Raw genomic sequence first — 13110 nt, 5'->3', positions numbered from 1 at the left:
GGGAGTCTATTAGAAACGCAGAATCTCATGCCCCACCTTAGACCAACTGAATCAAAATCTGCATTTTAACAAGACCTTGTGAAGGGTTTTTTTACATTCAAGCTTGAGAAGCATTAGAGACCAGTGGTTCTCAAACCTTAGCCATTAAAACGCAGATTCCAGTGCCCCACCCACAGAATTTGTGATCCTATATGTCTGGGAAGGGAGTGCAAGAATTTGCATTTCTAACAAGTTCTCAGATGTTATTGATGCTGCTGGTCCAGGGACTGTACTTTAAGAAGCAATGGTTCTCAACCCTGCCAGTACATTAGAATCACCTGTGGAATTTTAAAAAGTTTGTTGATGTCTAGGGCCCACCCCAGACCAATTAAACTAAAATATCTGGGGAGGTAGTGTAGGCTAGGATTATTAAAAGCTCCCTTGCCTAATCTTAAGGTTTCTAATTCAGGTAATTTAGGAGTCTGTTGGTTGTGGGGGTGTAGTGGTGAAAAGAAAATAGTATAGGATGAATGCTAGTCATATTATGGTAACATTATTACAACACATTATACTATAACCCCTTAAACATCTGTTCTACCCAACTCTGCCCTGTAAATAAACACTAGAAGTTATAACGGTCTACAGGTTTGTCTTAGGCCATGTCTCTGAAATGACCATTTCAGGTAATGGAGCAAAGCAAATAATATTTAATTCTTAAAATTCACAGAGAAGAATCCAATATTTGTGAAATGAAAAAATATAGTGTTAAAACTCTGCATTAAAGAGTATTTGATTTGCTGTGAAATTAGTCTTAAAGATGAAAATTTGAAAGAATATTATGAAGAGAAATGTAACCTAGTATTAAAAGTATTTTTTCATTTTCACTGGAAAATGAAAATAGCTTTATTATTTTTCTGGTTACATAAATCCTCACAGTAAAATACACACACACACACACACCAACGTATAAGGCAGAAACTAAAACCAACTGAAAGCCAAAGTTCCTGAGATAAAACACATTTATCATTTGACCCAGCTTTCTTGCATCTTTTTATAAAATTTGATTTACTTAACAAAAAAGTTATAAAGTATAAAGGACACCATGTACCCACCAAACAGCCTAAGAAATACAATATACAGTTGAAACTCCTGTTATACCCCTCCCCGTTCCCATTCCCCTCCCATCTCATGCCCCACTCAAGGTAACCACTACCTTAGATTCCAGTACTTATTTCTATATTCTTACTTTGTACATTGGTATTCATAAATAGTACACAGTATTATTTTTCATATTTAAAATTTTTATACCAATCATAAAATACATATTCTGCAACTTGCTTTCTCTCTTAATATTGTATCTTATGAGGTTTATCCATATTAATATAGGTAGCTCTAATTGGGTCATCTTTGCTCCTATGTAATATTCTACCATCTGAGTATACTACAGTTTTATTTTCCTGTTTTCCAGATGAGGGACATACTGTTTCCAAATTTTTACTACTATAAATAGTGCTTCAGTGAATTTCTTGTACATGTCTTCTTGTGCACATGAGAGAGAGTTTTTCAAGGCTATGAATATCTAGCAACAAAATTAAGTTGAAGAGAATCCCAGTCTCTCAATTTACTAGTTTCCAGTTGCTCTCCAAAGAGGCTGTGCCAGTTTAGACTTCTACAAATAATGTGTAAGATTCCCAATGCTCCATATTGTTGCTAACATCCAAACTGTCAGACTAACTTTTGACAACCTGAAAGGTTTCCCATCGTGGCTTTAGTTTGCATTTCCCCAATTATTAATCAGAGTGATAATTTTTTTCACATTTTTATTTTCTGTGTGTGTCTCCTCTTCTGTCAGTTGCCTGTTCACGTCCCTTGCTATTTTTCTGTGGAATTGTTTTTTTCTCTTAATTTATAGCAGATCTTTATAAATTATGGATCCTTTGTAGGTTTTATGTGATGCAAATACCTTCTCCCTGTCTGTGGATTTTCTATGTACTGTTTTCTGATTCAGAGATGTTTTAGATTCTAATGCAGAACTTAAAAATCTTTTCCATTATGGTAGGTAGTACCTTTAGTGTCATGTGTAATTTTTTTTCAATCATTCATGATAAACCTAGTTTAAAATACTGTGAAAATACTTTAAAGTTTTAGAGATCCTAAAAGTGATTTTTGTGCCCATGTATGAAACCAGAAGGTGAACTTAAGTAGAAACGGAAATTGATCTAGTTTCACTGTCCAACGTCAATGACATACAAAGAGTAATTAAGTAAACAAAAGACAAAGGTAATTACCTATTTCATTGTTAATAATTTAAGGTATTATTGGTAAAAGGTTTTTCAAACCACACCAACATTTCACATTTCTTTTAAAGATAAGTAATGGTGTTATACTAGGGTGTGTGCATATGTACATGGCTTATTACATCGTCAGTGATTTCTAAGAACCTGAGAAAACTATAGTTAATACCTCAACATAGGAAGCATAATTCAACCAGAAGTGAAAAAACATACCCAGAAAAGACATTTTAAAACTTTAAATTTAGGAATAACCAGGAAATTCTAATATATGAGTTCATGCTCCCAGTCAAGGTCAATTACTTGTTTTTGTTCAATTATAGAAACAGCTCAGTTATGGTCAAAAATAAATGAAATACCTAAATTGCAAGGCTAAGTTTGAATTTCATGCATAAATACCTGGTAAATCAGGGATTCAAGTACAGCCCGTATCCTGGGATTTACAGTTAAGGGACAAGATTGTAAAAACGTTTGTCAAGGAACTCATCTATGTGAATACTGCCCAATTTCTAGAACAACTTCCTCTATGTTTCTTTCACATTTGCGTTTTATCCATTTCAAATATTGCTTTAGTATAGGGGGCAAAATCCAGGTAAAGTCATCTAAGTGGATATCCATGGGACAGGCTTTTTTCTATATTCCACTCTACAATAACACATAATTAAAGGATTAAAATGTTTAAAAAGATTTGGACAAACAATACAGGACAGATGAGAATCCTTATTACCCTTTACATACCTAAACTAAAACATTTCATAATCCCTACAATATTAACTATAAAATAGGTTTTAACAGAGTAATGTCACCACTGAAGAGTTGGGTTATTTTAGTTTTGTTTAGTTTTTATCCAGAACTGATCCCACAGAGGCGGTAGGGAAATAAAATACAAATTCCCACCTTTGAGGTTTTATGATGAAAAACTGCAGCTGGGAAGATGATTTTCCTTTTACAGTGACTCCTCATTATACATAATAATGAGGAATAAAGATGGCCTGGATATAGAAAATCCACTAAGGGTTCCAGAAACTCATTTTGGAAAACCATTTCACTCTCTAATATCATCAAATGATCTAACAGAGAGGCACAAAGGAGGAAAGGGGACTGCCCTGTCTTTCCTACTTTACCGTGCATACTCATTAACAAATACAGGTGTAAATGAGCATGAAAGTATCTAAAACACAGTCCAAAGAAGAAATAAATAGCAAGTAAATCCAACTTACTCAAGTTGTACTCTCAGGATATGACAAGGCCAAGCTAAACCATCATTCCCCATGTCCCACAGAACTCAACAGAGCCAACCCTGCATCATCCTGCTCTCACCCTGGAGTGTTTTCTTGGGAGTAACACCAAGCCACTTTCCAGCAAAGTCTTTAGGGGTCAGTTAGGGATATGCTGTCATTCGACCACACTGGCTGCCTCTCTCTCCAGAAATAATGACAGGCATGTGTTTTTGAAATCAGCTCTCCCCATTTTCTAAGACAAGGACTGGAGTGCTGCCTTGAGCATTTTAGCTGTTATTAAACCAAAAGTATTTTAGTTTCTATTGAAATAATATTATAGCTTCTATTATTTCATCTATTTAACATTCTTTGAACAGCTTTCATTTTTAAAATAAGCACTGTTTGTCCGGCTACTCACAATTTAAATCAGAATAAATGTAAGTATTAAATTTATACTAAAAGCACTTAAAGGTCCCAACTAAAAAGAAATCCAGCCCCACTCTGGTTGTACCGGAAGTCTATTGTATCAAGGTTTAAAATTAAGTGGCCCATCGGCTAGGAAATGGAAACAGATATTTGTTTTACAGCACATTTTTCCTAATACATAATCACTATAAGAAGTTTGAAAAAAAGTAAAAAAAAAAAAAAAAGGAAAGGAAAAGAAAAGATTCCCTAATCACACCACCAACAAAGATATAAATATCAGTCACCAGCCAGTTACCTTTTTCTTCAATGTAAATGCACATCTCTAGTTCTAAAACACAAATTGGTTTAATTCTGTATCAACAACTTTATTGCAATTTAAAAATATGTCAAGAGCAATTTCTCATGTCATTAAATCGGCCTGGAAAGCCTAAATTTTTAATGTTTGTATAAATATTTCAACTGGTGGATATACCATAACTCATTTAACTATTTTCCTATTGTAGCTGCTTCCAACATTTTGCTGTAACAGCAAACTTGTATGTGAATTTTAGAAATAGTTCTTATTACTGCCTGAGAAGAGATTCCTAAAGGAAGAACTACCAGGTCAAAGGGATGCCTTTTCTTAAAGTGCATCTTGATTGGTATTAACTATTTGCTAGAAATAACAATTTACACTTCCACCAGCAGTGTTTGTGAATGCTCATTTCACTGTACCCCTCTTACTTGTACAGATATTTATCATTTTATTACAACTTTACTCGACTGTTAGGTTGAAATAATAACCCCTTGTCTAATTTGGGTTTGTTTGATAAAGAGAGAAATTTATATTTCATCCATGGTGAATGGTATGTAGAGGCTCTTTGTCAATGTTTTGTAAATGTTTTATATAAACCAATATATAAATGTGTACAAATCAACAAGAAAATACCAAATTCTAATAATAAAATATGTACTAGTTATATGTACATGTATATTTGTGGCCAATAACTTCCCTACTTCATCATCTGTCTTTAAACTTATGTTACATAGCACAGCAAATCCACTCCTAGGTATATAGTCAAGAGAAATGAAAACATACATCATAAAAACTTGTACACAGTTTTACTATACATCCATATCTCTCTAGATAAAAAGCCAATAGACTAGTTTTGGATGGATCCACTGAACAATGCTAGCTCACCTAAGAACTGAATATCTAATGATAATTTCTTGTTGCTCACTAACCAATACCTATTTAAAAATAAAATGCGAAATCTACCCACCCCAAATAAAATAAATTAAAATAAAATAAAAACTTGTACACAAATGTTCATAGTAGCATTATTCATAATGGCCCCAAAATGGAAATAACCCAAACTTCCATGAACTGATAAATGGATAAACAAAATGTGGTGTATATATCCAATGAGATACTATCACCCATAAAAAGGAATGAAGTTCTGATATATGCTACACTACGGATGAACCTTGAAAACATTATGCTAAAGGAAAGAAGCCAGTCACAAAAGGCCACATATTGTATAATTTCATTTATATGACAGATCCAGAATAGATAAATCAATAGATACAGAAAATAAATCAGTAGTTGCCCTAGGGCTGGGGAAGAAGGGAGCGCTGGAGAGTGACTGCTAATGGTTTCCTTTTGGGGTGATGAAAATGTTCAAAAATTAAGGGTAACAGTTTCACAACCCTATGAATATACTAAAAATCTTTGACTTGTACACTTTAAGTGGGTGAATTTATTCAAGTATGTATGTATGTATGATTTGTGATTATATCTCAATAAAGCTGTTTTTAAATGTATGTGTTGCTATGTTGTGGTCTATAAAGCTCCTACCAAAAAAGTGGACTTGTCTCTTACTCTAATTTTTACAAGTGTTTAATACTGCATATTTTTTGAAGCTATGTTGTTAGCATTCTATAATGCTCAGGGCAATTATACCTTCTTAGGATACTCTATCTGTAATTAATATGAAATGTCCCTCTTTGACCTGTTTAATGCATTTTGCCTTAAATTCTATTTCATCTCATGTTAACACTGCTGATTTTTTCATTCGTGTGTAATATTTTTCTCCAAATTTCAAATATCAAGGTTGCTTTTTTCTTTAGAAGTACCTCTTGCACATATACATCTTAGTGCTATATTTTATTTTTAAAAGTCTGAGATTCTATTCGTAGGGGAATTTACCTACTGCTATACTTTCACCTTTACCTATTACTATACTTATTCCTCTCATATACTTTTATTTACTATACTTTCTTTTCTCTGCCTTTGGTTGGAATGATAAACTTTATTTTTTACTCTCATGATTTATATTAAATGTCCTATTTGTGGTTATTATTCATATATTTCAGATTATGTTGTTCTAAAAAATTGTAGAGTTAATCTATATCTGAATCTTTTTCCTGAAAAAGAATCCTAATACTTCATCACTTCTTTTTCTTATACCCTCTCATGTTGAGTTGATCTGATCCAGACTAGTATATTTAAAGATGAACATTATAGTTAAAAAACTATGAGACTCAACAATACAGATACACTTTACTGGATATGTATGTATTGTAAAGCTCTCCACTGTTTCCTTACCTTGATCCTGTTTCCTCACAACATGCCTTTCCCTTCTTCGGACCTCCATTCCCCCTCCCCGCCCCATCCCCCCCCCCACCCTCCCTGCGACACTTTAGGCAGGAGTAATTCCATAAATAATTCTTTCAAAGAAGGTCTGTAACAACCAGAGAAGGTGAATCATTACAGATCCAAAAATGCTTTTATTTTCCTCTCACACTGAATTGCTGGTTTGCCTAAATATAGAATTATAGGTTCAAAATAAAATTTTTCTCACAACTTCAAAACTACTGCATTTCTATCTTCTATTACTTGTTTTTTACCAATAATAGGACTGATGTCAACTTGATTCTTTCCTTTGTAGATAAACTATGTTTGCTCTCTGGAAGCTTTTAGTTAGTTCCTCCTTATTACTAGCATTCTGAAATTTCACAGGAAGGCATCTGAGTGTAGGTCTTTTGTTACTCTTTTATGCAGTATTCATTAGGCCTTTTCAAAAGACTTGTCTGTCAACTGGAGAAATTTCATTCTATTATTTCTGTGATTATAACTCCCCTTCACTCATTGTTTATTTGAACCTTCTGTTAGATGTTGAAGCTTTAGAAGGAGCTCTACATCATATGACTTTTTGTTCATGCTTCCCACCTTTTTCAGTTTAAGACTGCACTCTAAGGAATCTCTTAGCTCAATCTGCCAATTCATTAATTTGCTTTTAGCTGTGTCCACTCTATTTCACCTGTTTATGTGGGGTTTTCTTTAATCTTAACAATCATATTTTAAAATTCTTACATTGGTTTAATTTCATTCTATTCCATATTTGTTTTAGAAATGCAATAACCACTTATCTCTCTGTGAATGTTAATTTAACTTATTTCAGAGTCTGCTGCCTGTTCATTGTTTCTTTGGGTGTTATTTTTTTAAGTTTGATGCCTCATTTTTCTATCATAGGTTTTCCTCAAACATTTAGTGATTCTTGGCATCAAGATTGTTTCAGAGTCCCTCTTTGTCTGTGTATGCTGTTTCTGTTAAGCACCATGTGCCTCGAGTGATAATGTGGGATATGATGCCAGGTGTCATGTACATGTCAGGAGCTCGTCCTGCCAGGAAGAGACTCCTTGGGCTTCCTGACAATCAAAAGTTACTTGAGGGATCACCCAGCCTCTCTGGCCTCTGTGTTATACTCAGTGCTTTAGCTGGGACTCACAGAATATTGAGGGAGGGGGGTCTCCACAGGCCTAGCCACTCTATACACACCTGCTTATCTAATCCTGCAGGTCCCCTCCCCACTACTTGAATATGATTCTGCTTTGAGAACCCTGCTGATCTATATATTTTCGGGTGTGGCTCCACCATGTTTCATTTTTCTGTGGATGTGATTCTTCAGGCTTAATATCTTTCAAGAGTTCCTCAAATTTCTACCCACTGATGGGACCCTTTCTTATTTTTCCCAGACTATTATCAATTGATTCATGTAAGTGAGTGTTTACATAGGTACAGATATATATGTACAACCTTTCTGTCATCTTACGGAATTTGGAGTTGTGCATATGCCAGTGGTGGTGGTAATGTAGTTAGAATATCATGAGCTCTGCCCACCATTTTGATCATTTTCTTAGTGTCATTATTTGCTAAATAGTCTGTACTCCAATGTTAATATGGCCATATCTCTTAATCTCAGACTTGTATATCCAACTCCTAGTTTCCTATATTTCTTACAGGCACCTCAAATTTAACATGTTCGAAACTGAATTACTAACCTTATCCTCACCAAATCTGCTCCACTCAGGCATCCTCAGGACCTTTGGAGCAAATTCTTCACAACTCCTTTTCCCTCACTATTACCAAGTAGTCCCTAAAAATAGATGTAACTTCTTTCCATTTCTACTGCCATTAACTTTGTCCAAGCCACCATTATCTTTCACTTGGAGTAGTCAGAGTCAACATTTAAAAATACAAATCAGATCACGGCATTCCTCTGCTTAAAACTCTTCCTTTACTTCTCATTGCTGTTGGAATGAATTCCAAACTGTTTTCACGTTAAATGCTATCTCTGAATCCAAATCTGGAGACTAGGTCCCTGCTATTTACTTAAAGACCACTTTGATGCCAATAGGTTATTAGCCTCCTGGGCTCTATAAGTTTGACTCTCTCTTTCCTTTGTTTCACTAAGGAACCGAGGTATTCCATAACTTCCATAACTTCACCTTAAATTAATATAACTATAATTTCTCTTAACTATGATGCCTATATCATAAAACTGCTATAAGAGGTATACTCTTTAGTTACTAGGCATTTTATCTATCTGTAGCTAGATCAGTCCCTTTAGGAAGCATCCTCGCCAGTGAACAAGTCCAGTTAAAGGTTTGGATGCCTCTTGGTCTAACTTGCTGTACAATGGGAAAACTCCAGTTAAGTCCCAATATATGGCTGGTTAGTCCAGGCTTTGACACTGTGAGCCTGGGTAAAAATCCTAACTACTCTAGGACACAGCTTCTTTTCCTGTCAGATGAGGAGGGTAGGGTTGTATGATCTCAAAAGTCTCTTCCATTTCTAGTGGCCACAGATTCCATGACTTCATATAATATTTCCTTAGAGAAAGTATAGTACCTATCACTCAAATCTCATGAAAATTATATAGAGAGTAATATTCTATTTCAGGCTTAAGAAGAACTTTCATCAAAGAGAAAATAATTCAACTTGAGGTTTCTGGAGACCACTTAAGCCAACATGGATTCATTTTGCCAAGATTTAGTGCTGCCCTCAATTGCCTAAGGAACACAATCTCAAGAACTGAAAATACAGCAGCAACACCAAGAAGCACTATTACTACTACACAGTAACAAAAATGAAAGGCTTTAGCTCATACTGGGCAATGACCAAAAACTAACTATAATACTCAAATAGGAATGAAAACAGGAAAAAAAAAATCACAGTAGGTACCAAAGGCTTCTTCCTGAAAGATCAATAAAGATCAATAGCTCATACTGGTTTAGAAAAAGAGGCAACATACCCCCCTTTCTCCACACCCCTTCCATTTTTACAGCGACATTAAAAGGAGAGGCTCTTCAGATTAAGTTACTAGTCGTATCTAGAGTTTTAATAGTCTTTAAACTGATTATAGTCCATTATGAGCCTTACTCAAAATCATAAAGACCAAGAAAAAAAACCTCCCTCCTTCCTGAATAATTTATAACACCTAACTACCTTTCCACAAACTGTATAACCTTTGAAAATGGGAACTTATTCCCACTGACAATTACTATGCCAAGTTTGAGTACTGTCTCTGTACTGATGGATTTCACAAATTAAATGATCCACACTGCTTTACCTGATACATTCCAACTCCAATGTGCTTCGGCTCAATTTTCACTAGCTCAGCTAATGGATCTTGTACACGCCTTGCTATGGAAACTGAAAAAACAGAATCAGAAAACAAGTATGGCTTAATGTAAAAGCAGTATCCAGATAATTACTATTTTAGTTCCTCATAATGCATAGTTATCCCTCTTTATTCCTCCCCCCAAGGAGGCCAACAATTTAACCAAGTTTGAGTTCCTTTTTTTTTTCCACACAAAAAGTGAATGCAAAATTTCAGGATTAATTATGTCACCAGAACTCCTAGGTATTCCTGAGCACGAACACACTGAAAGGGTTATACATTTGGAAAAACAAATAAAACACTTAGTTGCTATATTTATACAATTACCTGTTCGTTCTTTAAATATAGTATAGTAGGGCACCTCACACTTTAAAGAACAAGTAGATATTTGTTTTACTTTTAAATAATCCTGCATTGCTATAAACATGATAACATTTGTACATTAAATATGCTTATTAGGACTAGATCCTGATAAAGATGAGTAAATGATAGAATCACATCTTATTGCAATCAGAGATCGTCAGTTGATTAGTGAATACTCTTGAATCACCTTGAATATGATTGCAAGATTAGTCTGAGAAGTGATCTGCGTCCCAACTGCTTGTTCCTAACACATGCACAGTCCTAATTACATCCCTTTCTTGACCATTACTTTCCATTTTTAAGAGACTTGAGAGTTAACTTTAAACACCCTTCGTGTCATGATTTTTATTTAGTCATCATTTATTATCATCTTTTTAAAAGCCATTGTTATTAACAAAATCTCATAACTAATTTAGCTTATAAGATAGATTTAGTTAGAGAAAAGAAATTTAGTTGCACTGAGTGTTTACAAATGAACAGCTTTTATTTTCTAAACACATGAAAGCTAGTCAGTGTCACCTACTCATACAGAAGGTCGGATGAAATATGAATTCATTAAGTAAAAACACTAAGGCCATTAAAGGAAACCCCATGCCTGTTTTCGTGTTAAACTGTTCAAGGTCTGGTAAAAGAAGCCAACTTCTTAGACGTAACTATCAGATCCTCCAGTCAGTGATTTGTGCCACCTCTCATCAGAGATAAGATCTACTGTGAACGTAAAGTTCACTGCACATTCAAGTCTTTTTCATATCTTTTATGATTACTGCTGACAGTGACAGTGGCAGCTTGCAAAGCAAGCTTAGAGAGCAATAAGCTGATGTTTTACAATCTGCCTATTTCTCCCACAGAAGAGATGGGGATTCCAAGGCCTTCACATACACCTTTCTCATCAAATCTCATAAAAAGTTAATTAGTGCAAGCATGCCAGGTTATAGGAGAAATGGTTTCCTTTAATAACCACATTTATAGTCATATGAAAACATATGCCACCAGAGAAATACCTGACATCCTCTAAAACCGAACAGTCAGGCCTCCGTATCTGTGGGTTTCACATCCACAGATTCAACCAACTATGGATCAAAAATACTCGAAAAATAAGTTCCAAAAAGGAAAACTTGAATTTGATGCTGTCAGCAACTATTTATATTGCACTTACAACTATTTACGTAACATTTACATTGTATTAGGTATTATAAGTAATCTAGAGATGATTCAAAGTATATTGGAGGATGTGCATAGGTTATATGCAAATACTATGCTATTTTATATAAGGGACTTGAGCATCCTTGGATTTTGGTATCTGAGACGGGTCCTGAAACCAATCTCCTGTGGATACCAAGGGACAACTCAACTGTATTATTTCTTTATTCTAGCCTTTACATATATTATACAATAAGAGTGATTTTCAAACACGTACATACATTGCCAAAATACTTTCGGATTAAAAAAACAACCCACAACAGTAGACCAAGTTAAGGTAACAGGCATCAGAACGTTTGCTGTGTAGGAAGGCAATATTAGAAATTCAATAAAAGTATATCAACAATAGGTAAATCTCTCAAATCTACACCTTCAGGAAAACCCACATTATGAAAACCTAAACTTAGAAATTGTGTGAGTAGATCCCATATTTTAACATTTCTAAAATACACAAAAGGCTTTTAAACTATTTTCTACTGGATTCCCTCCTAACAGTTCACTGCCAGTGTATCCTTTGTTCATCCTAATATTGCTAAATATTAGCAACAATGGATTTAAAATGATGGCTTCTAGATGACATATTAATTCTACAATAAGTCCCAATGGCGTCTGGAGTTACACTGTACCCAGTAAACAACCCCCAACATAGATCTAATATTTCTAGAATTGGCATTTCACTTTCAGATGCTGTTCATTCTGTGTAGCATAGAAACCCAAGCATGGAAGAGATGGGAGGCAGGAGGAGGGAGAGAGATGAACATTGTTTAAAGTAGAATTCGAAAAGTAGTACGCTCAGGCTTTGGAGGAAAGATGGTGGTGTTTTCCTGCTGGCAGGATAATCAAGAGAAGGGTTATGCAATAAACAGTAATAATGATCAGGCTGACAACAGATTTCTGAAAGTAAGAGACAGATAAGTAGTTCAGGCAAAAGGAGTTTAATAGATCGCTGATAAAAAAAAAAAAGAAGAGGGAGTAAGAATCATGGCCCGAAAACTTGGGGCACATTCATATTTTGAGACAGAAAAGAGAAGGAGGAAATGGTGAAAGAGGCAGAGAAGGAATGGTGAGGAAAGTATAGCAGAAAAAGTCAAAAAGACTTCTGGAACATGTTACTTATGTAACATGTTACCCTATGTCCCTATGTCCCCAAGTTTTTACTCCTAGGTACATACGCAAAAGAAATGAAAACATCGGTCTACATAAAATCTTGTACATGGATGTTCACAGCAGCATTATTCATAATAGCCAAAAAGGTGAAAACAACCCAAACATCCAACAACTGATAAATGGATGAATACAATGTGGTATACCTGTATAATGGTAAATTATTTGGCAATACAAAGGAATGGAGTACTGATATATGCTACAGCATGAGTGAACTTTGAAAACACTATGCTAAGTGAAAGAAGCCAGCCAATCACAAAAGACCTCATATTGTAATGATTCCATTTATATGAAATATCCAGAATAGGCAAATCCATGGAGACAGAAGATAGATTAGTGTTTTCCAGGGATTGGGAAGAAGAGGGGAAGGGGGACCGATTGCTAATGGGTATAGGGTTTCTAGGGGAGATGAAAATATTCTAAAATTGGATAGTGGCAATAGTTACACAGCTCTGACTGTACTAAAAAATGATGACATGTACTTTAAAAGGGTAAACTGTATGCTATGTAAACTATATCTCA

General features: G+C 34.8%; 1 protein-coding gene across 3 annotated transcripts in view; it reads right to left on the bottom strand.

Annotated features, from left to right (window-relative positions):
- Positions 1-13110, bottom strand: part of SRBD1 (S1 RNA binding domain 1) — a 227307-nt gene that overhangs the window by 88997 nt on the left and 125200 nt on the right. For all 3 annotated transcript variants that reach the window (XM_029232198.1, XM_029232199.1, XM_029232200.1), the window contains exon 16: positions 9811-9893. In XM_029232198.1, the coding sequence (XP_029088031.1) occupies positions 9811-9893 (83 nt within the window). The remainder of the gene's footprint in view (positions 1-9810; positions 9894-13110) is intronic.

This window comes from Monodon monoceros, unplaced genomic scaffold, assembly GCF_005190385.1.
Source record: "Monodon monoceros isolate NGI ecotype Baffin Bay Population unplaced genomic scaffold, NGI_Narwhal_1 Super_Scaffold_19, whole genome shotgun sequence".
NCBI classification, from domain to species: Eukaryota; Metazoa; Chordata; class Mammalia; order Artiodactyla; family Monodontidae; genus Monodon; species Monodon monoceros.
Note: the sequence above shows the minus strand (reverse complement) of the source record. Positions and strands in the feature narration are given on the sequence as shown.